This window comes from Taeniopygia guttata, chromosome 36 (assembly GCF_048771995.1).
Source record: "Taeniopygia guttata chromosome 36, bTaeGut7.mat, whole genome shotgun sequence".
NCBI lineage: Eukaryota > Metazoa > Chordata > Aves > Passeriformes > Estrildidae > Taeniopygia > Taeniopygia guttata.
The window spans coordinates 2,114,474-2,130,536 of NC_133061.1; the positions used below are offsets into that span (position 1 = coordinate 2,114,474).

The 16,063-nt window shown below is 53.8% G+C and overlaps 1 protein-coding gene across 1 annotated transcript in view; it reads right to left on the bottom strand.

Moving 5' to 3' along the window:
- The window catches only part of LOC121468988 (uncharacterized), a 418,875-nt gene that overhangs the window by 363,529 nt on the left and 39,283 nt on the right, over nucleotides 1-16,063 (bottom strand). Inside the window, exon 3 of the mRNA XM_072921310.1 lies at nucleotides 2,736-3,230. Within this exon, the coding sequence (XP_072777411.1) occupies nucleotides 2,736-3,230 (495 nt within the window). The remainder of the gene's footprint in view (nucleotides 1-2,735; nucleotides 3,231-16,063) is intronic.

Genomic DNA, 16,063 nt, shown 5'->3' on the forward strand with positions numbered 1-16,063 from the left:
CCATAATTCATCTGTGCTGTTTCAAGGTTGTTTATTCTTGCTTATCTCTAACATGTTCTGCTGCCCTGCCGCAGGTCTGTCCTGCAGGGCAGCGTGTGGGGCTCTGCCCCTCAGTGGGATGGTACAAACATTATATACCAGAAACTACGTGTACTATATTTACAATAATGTGCCAATATCTATCATCTACGTTGAACAGTGTGTTCCCAGCCTAAACCAATAGAAAAATGCAACACTACAGTGAAACATGGAGGGCATGAAGAAGGAGGAAAAGGACAAGACACACCCAATTCCTCCATCTTGTCCCCTCTGAACCCCTAATCTAGAAACCTAAAATTTTACTTTTGCACCCGTGTCACACTTAATTATTACTCTTATCAAACACTCAAAGCTTGTAATTCATCCTGTAAGATTGAAAACTCCTCTCCATGGACAGAGATCACAGACAGTGTCTCTCGGGGCTCTGTACAGGGGGGTTCCTGACCCCCTGCCAGGGTCCCAGACCTGCCAGGGCAGCCAGAGGGAAGCCCTGGATTCCCACATCTCAGCCCGTTCCTCACGGAGCGCCGATGTGAGCGTGGGGCAGAGCGTGTCCCCTCGGGCCCTGCCCTCGCAATGGCCCTGGAGCTCCTTAAAACCTCTCTGGGAATCGCCCCAGAGCCCTCAGCCCTCCTTGTGCCCATCCCCGAGACCTTCTGTCCCTGCCACTGACCCCCGTGGCTCTCCCAGTCCATCCCAGTCTCTCCCAGTGCCTCCCGGCTGTCCATCTCGGCCTAGCGTGGCGCTGCCGCCTGTCAGCCAATCAGAGCGCGAGTCTGTGATGACTCATCAGTTGCCAGGCAGACCCGCAGCGCCGCGTGCCCCGCACTGGACTCGGCCTCCCAGTGCCGCACACTTCATTCCCAGTTCCTCCCGGTGCCGCGCACTTCATCCCCAGTTCCTCCCAGTGCCGCACACTTCATTCCCAGTTCCTCCCGGTGCCGCGCACTTCATTCCCAGTTCCTCCCGGTGCCGCGCACTTCATTCCCAGTTCCTCCCAGTGCCGCGCACTCATTCCCAGTTCCTCCCAGTGCCGCGCACTTCATTCCCAGTTCCTCCCAGTGCCGCTCACTTCATTCCCAGTTCCTCCCAGTGCTGCCCCAGTCCCTCCCACTCCTTCCCAGCCCATTCCCAGTTCCTCTCCAGTGCCCCCCATCTGCCAGTGCCCCCCATCCCCTCCCATCTTTCTGAGTGTCATCCCAGTCCTTCCCAGTCCCTCCCAGTCCATTCCCAGTCTGCCCCAAGGCCACACCACCCCTCCCCTCTCTCTCCCAGTTCCTCACAGCTGATCCCAGTGTGTCCCCGCTAGGTGAGGAAGGGATAAAGAGGGAGGTTTCAGGGGATCCTGAGTGGGCTGGGAGCGACCAGGAGGGTGCTTGGAGGGGCTTGGGTGCCTGTGGGAGCTTTTGGGGGGTCCTGACTTCTGCGGACCCCTCAGAGATGCCGCCTGCAGCAAGATGCTGTCAGGCACTGAGGGTTTCGTGTTGGGCCTTGTCTTCCTGGCTCTGGGGCTCGGGTTCTACCTGTGCAAGGTCAGCGTGTTCCCAAGGGGTCGTGTCCCCTCTCCCCCAGATTGTCGGTGCTCCCCCCGGGACCCCCAGCCAGGTGTCACCCCTGTTTCTCTGCCCACAGATCTCCTGAGCCACCGGCGGCCACAGAGCTTCCCTGTGGCCTCGGGCCCAGCCGGAATTCCCCGCTCCATCCCCACGCTGATTTTGGGGGGGTCCTGTGTACCCCCAGCCCTGCTGTCACTCTGCCCCTGCCCGCCTGCTCCCAGTGTTCCCAGTAACGCTTCCCAGTTAAACCCAGCCCAGTTTATGGGGGGCACTGGGGAGGGACTTGGGGGGACCCCACGGCGGGGCCGGCACTGGGCAGGGAGGGCGGGGTCCGGGTGGGGAACACTGCCTGCTGCGGGTCTGCCCGGCAACTGCTGAGTCATCAGCGCCGCTCTCTCTGATTGGCTGACTCCTGTCCACCGCATTCTCTCATTGGCTGAGGAGCGGCCCGGGAGTGCAGAGAAGGAACGGGAGAGATCCCGCCCCGAGCAGCGGCACGGGGACAACAGACCCAGCCCGGGCACAGGGAGGGAATTTATTACCAACCAAACCACGGCAGCACGAGGAGAAGGGAAAGAAATCCCTCCAACACCTTCCCCCCACCCAACGGGGATCACCCACAACAGGGTTATCCACCAGGGAGAGACGGGGACATCCGAGATTAGACCAAAGCCAATTTTATTGTGTGTACCAGGTTTTTATACAGGGATTTACTTGTATGGTGCTTATATAGGGCTCTGTTTTTGGTAACAATTTCTCATTGGTTACACATTCTTCATGACATGACATCAACTGGTAACATTATTTTATCACAAAGTCTCACACCACGTTGCTTGGTCACTCCTTGCCCAGGGAGACTTAAACTGTGTCTGTGTCTCCCACAGTTTCTGCTCAGTCAGGCCTCAGATATCGGGCCCCTTTATCAGCTCCATTGCTTTACGCTCTGTTTTATTCCCCATACGGGGGGACCAGGGCTCTGCCCAACGGGGGTCACTGGGGATCATCCAGCCCGGATCCTCCCATGGGGGATGGAGCTGGAGCAGCGCACCAAGCTCTTCCCTCACTCCAAGCTCTTCCCTCACTCTCTTCCCACACTCCAAGCTCTTCCCTCACTCGGGGCACTCACAGGGCTTCCCTTACTGGTGCCTCCGTTGGTGCTGGGTCAGGTGAGAGCTCTGTGAGAAGCTCTTCCCACACTCCCCACACTCGTAGGGCCTCTCCCCGGTGTGGATGCGCCGGTGCACGGTGAGGTGGGAGTTGTGCTTGAAGCCCTTCCCGCAGTCGGGGCAGCGGAAGGGCCTCTCCTCTGTGTGACTCCGCTCATGTCTGAGGACACTGGAGCTGGTCCGAAACCTCTTCCCACACTGGGGACACTCGTAGGGCCTCTCCCCTGTGTGGATGCGCTGGTGTTTTCTCAGGGCTGAGATCCGCCCAAAGCTCTTCCCACATTCCAAACATTTGTAAGGCCCTTCCCCGGTGTGGATCACCTGGTGCTCATTTAGGTGAGACCTCTGTCTGAAGCTCTTCCCACACTCCCCACACTCGTAGGGCCTCTCCCCAGTGTGGATGCGCCGGTGCTCGGTGAGGTCGGAGTTCCGCTTGAAGCCCTCCCCGCAGTCGGGGCAGCGGAAGGGCCTCTCCTCTGTGTGACTCCGCTCATGTAGGAGGAGATTGGAGCTGGTCCGAAACCTCTTCCCACACTCCCCACACTCGTAGGGCCTCTCCCCGGTGTGGATCCTCTGGTGCACGATCAGTCTGGATCTCCAGCTGAAACCCTTCCCACATTCCAAGCACTTGTGGGGCTTCTCCCTGCCATGAGGCTTCTCCACCAGCTCCGAGCTCCGGCTGGATCTCCGCCCGCCTTCCTGGCTCAGGGGGGCTCTTTCCTCCCCGCAGCTCCCTGGGCTGGGTTTGCAGCTCCTCCTCCTGCAGCATCTCCGGGGCTTTTCCTCCTCCTCCATCCAGACACGCCCAGGGAATGACAAATCCTGGTTTGGGGAAAAAAACAAGAGAAGAGCACCTTGGACTGGAGGTTCCTCCTTGCCCAAGTTCATCTCAGGAAGTCATTGGGAATCTTGTGTCTGTAAGAACCTCCAAAACACCAAGATTCAGCCCAAAAATCCCACAAACTTCAAGATACAGATCAAAAACTCCCCAAACATCACAAGTCACCAAAAACCTCCTCCAAAACATAAAGATTCAGCTGCCACATAAAACCAAAACACCAACATTTAGCCCAAGAAAGCTCAGAAACACCAAGATTCATCCCCTGAAAATCCTGGATCCCCCTCCACAGTCACCTGCTGCATGTGGGGGCAGCAGCGCTCCTGGGGCTGGGGGATGGCTGCAGACACAGGGAGGGGTGGAACCTTCTGCTGCTTCCTCTTTCTGCTCCTTCTCCTCCTCCTGTGTCCCTACTCTTCCTCACACTCCTCTTCCTCCTGCTATTCCTCCTTCTCCTGCACAATCCCACCTTCTCCTGCCACCTGCATCGTTTGACCATTCTGTTCCTCAAGCCTGCTTCTCCTTCCCTTCTCCTCCTGCCCCAGGCCCAGCACCCACTGCCGGCTCCCTCTTCCCCCCAGACCCACAGCATCCCAGCCGAGGGGCAGGGATGGAGCTGGGGCAGGTCGGGCTGGGGCAGCGCTGGGCTCTCGGCCGCTCCCGCCCGCACTCGGTCCCCACTGCAGCCGCTCCCGCCAGGACAGCGCGGGGGGGCCCGGCCTTGGCGCTGCCGCACTCCCACCTCCCCAAATTCCCCTCGGGGGGCGATGGGGCCGAGGGGGGGGCGCAGGTGGGGTCCAGGTGGGGAACGCGGGGAGCTGCGAGTCTGCCTGGCAACTGGTGAGTCATCAGCGCCGCGGGCTCTGATTGGCTGAGCTCTGCCTGAGGGCTGGGGCTGCAGCAAAGAGGGGACACCCTGCTCCAGGGGGGATGTCCCACAAACGGGGGACCCCCATGAAAGGAACAAGAGCAAAGTGTCTTTACAAACAGATGCTCTGAATCTCCTCAGAGATAGGGTCAAGCAACTTTCATGTAAGTAAGTGACAGGAGAAGCCTTGGTTTCAGAAAATGTTATTAATTGATGACACAGACTGCTGCTCAGCCAAGGCCCTGCTCTTTTCATGAACTTCCAGAAGAACAAGAAAGACTTAATAGAGATCGTTTGCTATATAAAAGCAGGGAGCATATTAAGGGAGTATGTAGTAGGTGGATTGGGAAGTCTGTAGCTCTCAAGTACTTCAGCCAGTGGGGAAAGCAGAGGGAGATGTGGCCAGGAGAATTAGGATGAAAAGGAGGCTGTGTCCTCCAGTAATTGGAGAGATCCCATGGAGAATATCCCATGGCCTCTCCTATTTTAAGAAATGAAATTAATTTCACAGGACTCCTCTGTCTGCTTTGTGGACAGAATCCTCTGGTGATGTCAATTTTCCCGCACACCCTGGGGCAGGGAGTGCAGCTGAAGGTGCCTCACCCACTTTGGGTGATCGGCTCCCTTGGCTGGCGGCAGCACCGGGGATTGATTGGGGACCCGGGAGTGACCAGGAGACAGACGAGTGACACATCAGGGGGGTCTGTGAAGAGTCAGCAGGGAGAGAGCACTGAAAATCTCATCAGTGAGTGCCCTGGGATCTTCGGGGAGTGAACATGGCCGGGCACCCATGGAGGGGAGAAAAGGGAAAGCCAGGGAGGGGTCCTGGCCAAAGGGAGGATGATCCCAAAAGGGTCTGAAGGGTCCCTTGGGAGAATGCTGAGGTAGTTTGCACATTCCCCCAGAGGTAATTAAGGACATGGACACCCGGGGGGGCAATAAGGGAAGTGGAGAAGGGATTTGGACAACAGGGGATGGATGGTGTTGGTGTGCTGGGAAGGGATCAGGTGAAGGGGAGTGTGCAGCAATATGGTTCAGGCAAGAAGCAGCAGGAGGAATCTATGTGGTAAGAAAATGGATGATGGAAAAGAGGAGGAAGAGAAAAATACTCAGGATTGGGATGTTTTTCAGCAGGGTCTTATCCTGACAATTTGCCAGCTGATACTTTGAATTCCCAGTTTCCAGGAGAGGAAAAGCAGGAGGTCAGGATGTCAGGGGTTTCTCTGTGGTGGGCAGCGGCAGCAGCGGGCGCAGAGGTGCGGGACCGGGAGCAGGGCTGGGGGCCTGTGGGGAGCTGCGGGGCCGGGCCGGGGCTGTGGGGCAGCCGGGGCTCAGCGCTGGGCGCTGCCTGACCCCACCAGCCCCGGGCAGGGCCGGCAGTGGCCCCCGGCCCCCAGGAGGCTGCGGGACGCCCCGGCCGCTGCCCGGCCCCGGGGAGCTGCCGGCCCTGCCCGCCGGGGGGGCCGCCTTTGGACACTGCGGCAGGACAGGCACCGGCTCTGCCACACGGGCTGTGCAGGGGACCCTGAGCACAAGGAGCAAAACAAAGGAACCTCTGGAAACGCAGATTTTCATGGTTGGACATAGAAGTGAATTTTCTCAGGCAGCCGGTCTCAAAGCAATCAGTGGTCAGGTTTGGATATTGGCACCGGGAGTGGCCACTGAAGGCATGGGCACGCCTCTGAGAACACAGGGTTCAAAGCAAGAACTCCCAGCAGAACTGTCTCTTTGCAGAGTGCAGACTCTCCCCTGCCCACCACGGGCTGGGTGGGGGAATGGAAGCCCTGCGGCCTGGGAGGGATAGGCCAGGGGGAGGAAACCTGAGATGTCTTTGTTCCCCACACCCCCACACCACCAGAGGGAAACAGACAGAGAGCCTGAAGGCACCTGGAAATTCACTGGCAGAGGAGAAGGAGAAGCTGGGGGAAGGTGCCCAGCCCTGGGAGTTGGAGTCTGGGCTGAGATTTCAGCAGTCAGGGGAGTCCAAGACTTTTAACCCTTTCCTGGGAAATGAAAGCTTTGTGAAATATTACTCCTCCTCCACTTGAAAGAGAAAAGAGACAGTCTGGGACCTGAGATGTTAGGGAAAGAAGATTGAGGGGGAGATGATGGAGTAGCTTTTGGGTGGACTTTTCTTGTAAGCCATTGACTGAACCAGTTTCTCCTGCAACAGAGAGTGCATCTTTAGGGGGATGCAATGGTGAGCCAAGAGACCTGCTTCAGCAAATTCCAGCACAGGAATGGAGGGAACAGAGGAAAGCTGAGGAGGGTGTGGTGATGCCCTCTGTCTTCAGGAAGAAGAAGATCTCCGTTTGCACCCTCAGCCCCAGGGGAGGAGGAAAATGGGGGGGGACTGTGGTCCCAAAATGAAAACTGAACTGTTGTTTCTTTTGTTCCTTGGCAAAGCATCCTTAAAGGAGCCCTATGAGCAGTCTGTCCATGCACGGCGGTGAGGGCACTGTGACATGGCAAGGAGAGTGTCACACTGGCACATTTTCTCTGGGCAGTGCCATGTGTGACATGGAAACACGAGAGGTGGCAATTGTGTTTCCTGGGGGTCTGTGGCGCAAGAGAGACTCCTCTCTCCCCTGATAGACTGAGTATTGATTATCTGAAAGGTGATGACCTGATTAAGGGTCCAAGTTGTGTCCCACTGTGATTTGTTGGAGTTTGGGTGCAGGGAGGAGGAATGTTTTGGAAGGTTTTAATTCTGGATGTAGTGTGTATCTTTTATTATAGTAGTAGCTTAATAAAGTTCTTTCTCCTTTATTTCTAAGCTTAGGCCTGCTCTGCTCTGTTCCTTATTGCATCTCACAGCACTTATTTGGGAAGCTGGATTTCCATGGGGACACAGGCATTGTGCCAGCATCAAAACATGACATGATGGTACATGAAGGATCAGGATTTTCTGTGAAAGATTTGGTTTGGGTCCCTGCAGAAAGGAAAGATTTTGCAGAAAGCTCAGCAGCTCTCAGAGGATGAGCACCCACAGGCAGTGACCGGGGCTCCAGGAGTGGCAGAAGAAGGCCCTGCAGCACTTGGGCACAAAGGCACAGCAGCTGAAGGCAAGGAGGGATGAGCAAAAGGCCAAGCTGAAGGCAAAGGCCATGGCAGAGTTCCCACAGCCCCTGAGGGACCAACCCCAGGGCCCAAGGGGGTCCCAGCACCCAGGGGACGGCGTCGGCCACAAGCACCTGGCAGAGGCATTGCCCTCCTGGCCAGGGCAGAGCCCACCCAAACAGCCCCTGGGAAGGAGTCGGGGCTCCAGCTGCAGCCCACAAGGACACTGCAAGCACAGACAGCAGCACCCTCAGGAGGAGCGAGTCCACCCCTGCATGGACATGGATTGTCAGGGCTCTCTGAGCTCCCATCCCACCGGGGACCCACCACACTGCAGCCCTGGAGAACATCCAGGCTGGCTCTGCATCCAGAGGAGGCCTCTCCTGATGGACACAGGGGCCTCTCCATCCACTCTGAATCTTGCACCTAAGGGGGGAAAATTGTAAAGGAATGTTTTCATTATTAAGGGAATAAATGGGAAAGCTGAGCTGGTATCATTTGTTCAATCCCTCTTAGGAGCTGTGGGGGATAGGTTTGAAATAAACCAATTTCTTTTCTTCCTACTGGGACTGTTATTAACTAGGAAGGAATTTGATGGTGGCATTGTAATATTGTAAAAGGTGATACAGAGGCTATTGCTGCTGTACCTTTGTGTCAAATGTCTGGCAAGACCTATGCTGAAGGGAACACAGAGGTGTGGGCAGCCCCAGAGGGAAAATTTAATTTGGATTCTCTCCAAATTACTTGCAAGCAACCAGGACAAGTGGGGGCTAAAAGCAACACCCTGTTCCAGGGGAGGTCAGGAAGGGCTCACAGCCTGGTATGGAGTCCCTGCTAAAGGCAGGGCTTTTGGAGCCAGGGATGTCTCCCTACAGCACTCCTATCCTGCCAGTCAGGGAATCAGATGGCTCCAATGAGGAGCACAAGAACAAGTGGTAGAAAAAGCCTTTGAGTATTTGAAAAGAAAAAACAAGGCAAAGGGTGGAGAAAAGGGTTAAATATTTGGGAAATGCAGGGACTAAAGATTCCTGGTGGATTCACACAGAGAGGGTCAGGGCAATCTCAGAAGTAACTTTTCCCTGGACCAAAAAGGAGCTGCAAAAATTTTGAGGATTAACAGGGAATTACACAGCCTGGATTGAGGATTCTCTGTTCCAGACAGAACATTGTAGGACTTTGTATCCCCAGACAGCCTCCATGCTGTGGTATGGACAGGAGAAAGTGAATAAAACTTGAGAAAATGAAAACCCAAAAATATTGATGCCTCAGCTGTGGCTCTTCCAGACTCAGAAAAGAAATTTAAAATGTAGGTAAATGTTCAACAGGGCCATGCCAAAGGAATTCTTGGGCCAAAATGTTTCACCCAGTGGCCAGAGTGGCCTCATTGTCTGCAGAATTGTGCAGCCACAGCTTCAACAGGAACCGAGGCCCAAAACCTGATGACAACAGGATCTCCAACTGTTCCAGTCTGCCATCAAGTTCAAGCTTTGATAACCAAAAGAGCCTCGCAATGGATGAGCAGTGCTCGGTTATTACAGTGTGGAACTTGTTCAGTGGCACAGGAGGATTCAGAACTGAGGACAGGGGAAGGGTTTAACCCAGCCTCCTGTTTGAACAGCCCCCAGAAGGGCTGGGAAGAAACCCAGCACTGCATTCAAGTGACAGAGCTCCAGACCCAGCCTGGGGGAGATTCAGGAGACATTGCCTGGCCTGAGGCAGAAAATGTCTTTGTGGATGGCTCTTCAAGGGCAGCAGAAGGGAAAAGAGTTCCAAGACACGCGGTTATTGAGGAAAGGGAATCAGACAAAGCCCAGGTTACCCCCATGGTCAGCTCAACCGGCACAGCTGTGTGTGCTTGTAAGAGCCTGGCACTGACATGCCCTGGGCAGGAAGGCTTCAATATCTTCTGGTGACACCATCTCACCTAACAGGGGGGCAAAAGCAATTCTGATTGCTCAGCAGCCACTGGATCACTTATTAAGGTATTTCTAAAAGACATTACTCCAATAAAAGGTATTGTGGAAGCATCAGACACAGACAGTAGAACTCATTTTACAGGAAAGATCCTCCAGGGGGTTATGGCAGCTTTAGGAATACAATGGGACCTCCAGAACCCCTGGCACCCCCAGAGCTCAGGCTGGGTACAAAAAATGAAAGGGGATGGAAAGAAACACCTTTGGAAGCTGGGGATAGAAAGCAAGATGCCATGGGTACGGCTTTTGCCATTGGCTTGGGCAAGAAGAAGAGCCAGAGCCAGGGCAGATATTCAATCATGTCCCCTTGCAATTGATCTCGGGAATTCCTTACCCTGGGAATTCTCCACCTAGTGCAGGGTGGAGATAAGGGATGCACATTTAAAGCAGTCTGTGGCCAGAATCCTGTCTCTGGTGCAATCTCTCCCCCAGGAAGCTGGGCTGGCACAGAGCCTGCCTTGGCACTTTGCTGTTGCCAACATCCCAGCAGGACATCGGCTCCTGCCTAAGGAGTGCAGAGCAGCACCACTGGTGGCCAAGTGGCGTGGCCCGTGCCAAGTGGCCCCGAGGCCAGAAACAGCCGCCAGCACAGCTGAGCACGGGGGGACCCCTCAGCCTCGGCTCCAGGTCTCTGCAGCCCCGGAGATTTGCACTTCCCGCCTGCAGCAGGAGGATGGGAGGCCCCCACTGAGCCTGCACTGAAGGCAGCGCAGCAGCAGCCAGGGCTCCACAGCGGGGCAAGGCCCTGGGCCTGCCCACACATCCTCTGCTGAAATCCTCGGCCTGGCCACCCTCCTTTGGCAGCTCCAGCCACGGGGGACAGCCCTTGCTGCCACTGCTGCAGCTTCAGCGCTCTCTGGGCCTGCCCTGCCACAGCTGCTGGGCAAGAGCACGGGACAATTCCACTCTGGCTCTCACTTACACTCACACACTGCCCTGCCTGCCATGGCATTGATGGAAAATACACCAGCTCATAGACTTTAACATTGTTAACCTTTGATTTCTCTACTCAGGCTTGCTTTGCCTTGGCCCTGGGGAAAGAAATGTTAAAGGTTTTGTTAAGGGATGTTGCACCACTCAATGGAGATGAGTTTAACATCTCAACACACTGGGAATGGCCCAAAAGATACCCACAAAGATAACACCCAGCAGCAACACATCAACCCCAGCAGCAAACAGCAACCAACACCTACCCCAGACACTGCCAGGGCTGCAGACACCTGGTCTGCAAAAGGCTGAGAAGGAAATCAGCACTTCCCACCTCATTAACAGCAGAAGCAAATAAGTCCGGGTCCAATAGAAAACCAAATACTAAAAACTGCACAACTTGAAACTTTGGAACATTAAACCAGTGGATTTAGACTGGTTCTGACTGTATCAAGTTTGGGAAAAATCTAGTAAAAGCCACGGAGCTTTTAATCCGATAGTATTTTATTATATACTCCAATATATTTTACTGATACTTTAGGTGTCATGGAACGATTTTCTCTGCACACCCGGGCTATGTGGGCATGGAATGATTTCTGTTGCACATCCTGGCCAGAATCAAGGAATGCCTTGACTCTAACAGTGAACATATTGTTGGAGTTTTTCTTTTTCCTGCAGTTTCAGTGCTAAGTTTAGAGCATTAGACTATTTTTAAATTACTCCTACTTCTGTATTGCCAGTTAGGTTTGGGTAAGGGATAAGAGAATGAGTTTTTACTTAGAGGAGAAGTAGAAAAAATTTCATTGACTTGGAAATTTTTTGTGTATGTTTGTGTGTGTCTCTTAGAGATAGAAAAATTTTGGTCTGGGTTTTTCGACGTTCACCTTTAGGAAACATTTTGTGAAGCTAGAAGAGACTTAAAGGTGACCCTTTAACTCATAAATAGAAGATTTGAAGGAAAAGAAAATAAATAGAAGATTTGAAAGAAAAAAAAAAGAAAAAGTAGCCTGTTGGGGGGGGGGCCAAATGTGAGGCTGCTGAAGGCTGCTCTGGAAGAGAAGCTGCATTCCAGGCACCCAGGAGGAGCTTTAGAAATGCAAATCAGCACTGCCGGGGCAGAGTGGGGACAATGTACCTGGCTCTTCTGGCCTGGGGCAGGAATTGGCTGATTCCCTCTGCCCCTCACCCCAAGCTCTGCCTGCTTGCACAGATGGAATCTGCACGGCTGAAGGCAGAGCCCATGGTGAGGATCTGACTCTGAAACAGAAATGGCTGAGGCTGCAAAGGGAAACAGCAAATGGAGAATGCTGTGAAAACTTCACTAAAATAAGGGGGGGATCATCCCCCTGCCCACTCCAACATCTGCTGTCACTGTCTGTGCTGTACAGGGTGTATCAGAGCACTGGGGTTTTTGCTAGAACAAGTTCAGAGAAATTAGTTGGAATTCAAGTATTTGATGATGTATTTAGAAAAATGCAGTCATTGATGCAGCCTCAGCCTGAGGGAGCACCCAAAAATGGGGAAAAGATGAAGGGCTACCAGAACAAATCCTACAACACCACGGACCAGCCCCTGGGAACCCAAACCAATTCACATCAGGAAGCAGAGAACCCATTTATCATTTCAATGTCATCATTAGATTAAAAGCTGTCCTCAAAAGAAGAACCAACCAGACAGCTCCAGCTCCTGACCTTCCTGCCGACCAATCTACTGAAATGAGGAACACAACATTTCACCAGGGGATGAGATCAGATTATCTGTGAGCAGAAAAAGGAGGAGTTTGTGGAAAACTAAATGATTCAAACTGCTGTTGGCAAAGAGATGACAAAGGTAAAGTGGTGAAAAAATAAAAAAAGAAATAGGTGAACAGTTTATGTATTGGTCCAAACACAGAAAGGATGGGAATGGGACACACTTTCGTGGCTCCCCGGCACACCAGGGGTTAAACAAATGCTGCTTCTCCTCTTCTGTGCTGCAGCAACTCTCATCTTTTTACCATGCTCCACACCTTGGCAGTGCAGCTCATCCAGCAGCTGAGCCAGGGGATGCAGGTGGCAGCCAGGCCTCCTGATCCACAAACGGCCACAAAAGGACAGGGAATGAGGGCACCGAGAATAATCCCAAAACCAAAGAGGACCCGGGAAGAACAAAACAGAGTCCAGGAGTGAATCTGCCTGGAGATAGGGCCAGGCACGTGTAGATAAGGAAGTAATGGGGGAAACCATCAGTTCCAATAAATTTCACAAATTGAGCCACACAATTTCTCAAAGTCCCGCTAAATTCCCGAACTTCGAGGAGAAGAACAAAGGCTTAACAGAGCCATGAGTATCGGCTGGCATACAAAAGGAGGGAGCATATTAACGAGGACAGGCAGCAGGCGCATCGGGAAGTCTGAACCTTCCAAGGACCTCAGCCCGTGGGCAAAGGCAGAGGGAGATGCGGCCGGGAAAATGAGGATAAAAAGGAGGCTGCGGACTACAACCATGGCAGAGAGCGCACGCCAAATGCCCCTCGGCCTCTCCCCCTGCTCGGCAATAAAGTCACTTTTACATGACTCCTCGCTCTCCTCCGGCCACAGAAACCTCCGGCGACGGGAATTTCCCCGCACGCTCCCGGCCGCGGGGCAGCCCCCTCTGTCCTACCCACAGCAGCCGGGCCGAGCCAGCGCTGCTCCGGCAGCGGCTCCTGCCCAGGCCCCGGCGGGAAGGAGACCGCGGGCAGCCGCTCCCGCCGCGCCCTCAGCCCGGGGCCGGCACGGGCCGGACACGGCACCACCGACCCGCCGCAGCCCCCTGCCGCCCCCTCCGCCCGCAGCCAGCCCCGAGCCCCCGCAGAACCCAGCGCGGCTCCCACCTGCGCCGGGGCCGCCTCCGAGCTCCGCCGACGCCGCCTCACCGCGCTCCGGCCGCTGCCGCCGCTCCCGGGCCCGCACAGACGCTCCTGGCGCCAATGGCGCCGCTGCCCGCCCACGGCCGCCCTCAGCCCGCCGCCGGGGCCGTGCTGCGCCCCGCTCCCACCAATCAGCGCGCCGCAACCACGACTGACGGCACCAGCGGCCAATGGCAGCGAGCTGGGGGCGGGCTCTGCGCACGGCCCAGACTCGCCCCGCGCTCTCAGGGCCCCCCGCGCTGCGTGAGGGCAAAGCCGGAGATGAGCAACAGCCCCGGGACGGGCCCGGGCCCGGGCCCGAGGCGGGATTGAGCTGCCCCCACAAACAAACTTCTCCGCACCTCCCGCCACGGCTTTCCCGGCCCTGCGCCTTCCGTGCCTCCGCCTCTGCGGGAAGCCCGGGAGCCTCCCTTCTCCTGCCCCTCATTAGTACATCGGTGCTTCGCTTTGATTTCCCCCAAAAAGGGAAACCTGCCCAAAGCCCTGTGGGTGAGCGGGGGAGGGGAGAGATTTCTGGCAGAAAACTCCAAAGACTCAGAGCAGGATGAGGAGAAGTCAGTGCAGAGCCTTAAATGCAGCTTTCCCCACGCCTCCCTGCTCCCAGCTGCACCTCCTCCCCCGGCAGGGCAGGAGACAGGGAATGGGGCCGTGCTCAGCTCATCCCCCGCGGCTTCTCCCTCTGCTCAGGGACAGGAGTCGTTCCCTGCTGCACCCTGCGCTCTCTCCCAGCCGAGACTTCTCCAGGAACTTCTCCGAGCCGAGTCCATGCCCTGGGGCACAGCCCCCTCCAAGTGCTGCAGCGTGGGTCACTGTGCCACGGGCTCGGTCCTGCCAGGCCAGGCTGCTCCAGCGGGGCCCCTCTGCCCACGGGGTCACAGCCTCCTCTCAGGCATCCCCGAGCTCCAGCCTGGCTCCTGCAGGGGCTGCAGGGGGATCTCTGCATCCCCACGGACCTGCAGGGGGATCTCTGCATCCCCACGGACCTGCAGGGGGATCTCTGCATCCCCACGGAGCTGCAGGGGGATCTCTGCATCCCCATAGAGCTGCAGGGTGATCTCTGCAGCCCCATTGTAATATATGTTATGGAATAATTCGTGCTTATGTAAAATATACATCAAGTCAGTTGTGCTTGTACAAAAAGATTCTTAAAGTTTTAAAAGACCTGAAGACCCAGCCGGGAAAGACTGGAAACCACAGATGACAGAGAAAGAAAGACCTAATTTACAATTGAAAAAACGTGTCTCCCTGCAGAGATGGGCACTTTCCGGGGATACTCCACCAGACGCCCAAGGTGAAAAATGCACATATGTTAGTTTGAATAGTAATGCTGTATTAACATTTTAATAGTACTGTAAATGTAGTTGTGTAGTTAAATGGAAGCTTTAGTAGTTAAAATAGAAACTATGTATCTGGGTTTTCTTTTAAGGAATGACATACTCGCTTTGACATAACCATCACAGAACACCCAAATCTTCCAAAGAAGAGGAATTTATGGTTTTCTTGTCAGAAGAATCTAATTTCTTCAGGTCTTGCTCAGACTCGAAGATGCCATGGGGATTAAAGGAAATAGTTGGCATATAACAGACAGAGTTTCTTGTTTTAAATAGAATGTATGCATAACCATGAAGGATATATGAATATGCAATAGTGTAGTTTTAGGGGTGATTCCTTTGTTCACAAGGTATGCTTGTTGTGGCTTAAGTGCCCCAGAGCATCTGGACATCCTTAATTTTTTGCTTTTTATTGTCTTGTAATTGTCCTAACTCTAAATTTTTATTACTCTAATTGTATTACTATTTTAATAACCATGTTATTATTATTTAAAATTTAACAGCCAAGTGATTGGCGTTTTTCACAATTATGGTAGCAAAGGATGGTTTATAACACCTCTCTGCCGGGGCCTTGGAGAGTCAGGGTGAGGAAGACCGGTCCTGCCCTATTTAGGCAGCCTCGCTCTGTTCCCCTGGTGTGTGACCAGACACAGGTTATGATCCATGGGCAAAAGGAGACAATAAAACAAAGAAAAGTGAAAGGATTCCCTAAAACCGCAGTAATTAGCCCCAAGACTAAAGTATACACGAAGAACCAAGACCCAAGGACAAAGGATAGGTGAGTATTTGTTGGGATGGGGCGGATAAGGGGGGAATGAATGTGTGTGACAGAAGCTGCTGGGTATCCCAGACTTGCCAAGTGATTGCTGTAATCTCTCATGCTGCTTTTCGTCTTTTTCATGTGAAAAACGGCCAGTAAAGAGACCAAGCGAGTGATAAAAAAGAGAGAATCCCTCCCAGAGAAACTGGGACTGGATCTTAGGAAGAAGAGGAACCCCGTGGAGTGCCGGATTGAGGGATAAGAGTGCCCGAGAGCATCCAGGATTCAAACCTGCTGGGCTGAGGGATTAACATTCCAAGAGCACTCAGGGTGTAGATATGTAATGTAGACTGTTTGAAAGTAAAAAGTATCTTCTTGTTGTATGTGAGAGTTAGTGAAAAATAAAAGTGAGTAAATGTAGATGAATGGTAATATATGTAATGTAGATTGTTTTTTATGAGCTTTTCTTTATCTCCTTGGAGAGAGTGTTAGAGTGTTTCCTGGCAGTCGAAAAGAGAGTATTGCAGAGAAAAATTCCTCACTTGCTGTCCTCCCCCTGCCCTCAACTCTATTCATATTTTGTCCATTCCCTCTTCAAAATACATATTTGTAAAACTCATACTCTGTGTCCTCAGATGCCCTTCCCAAATCAAACC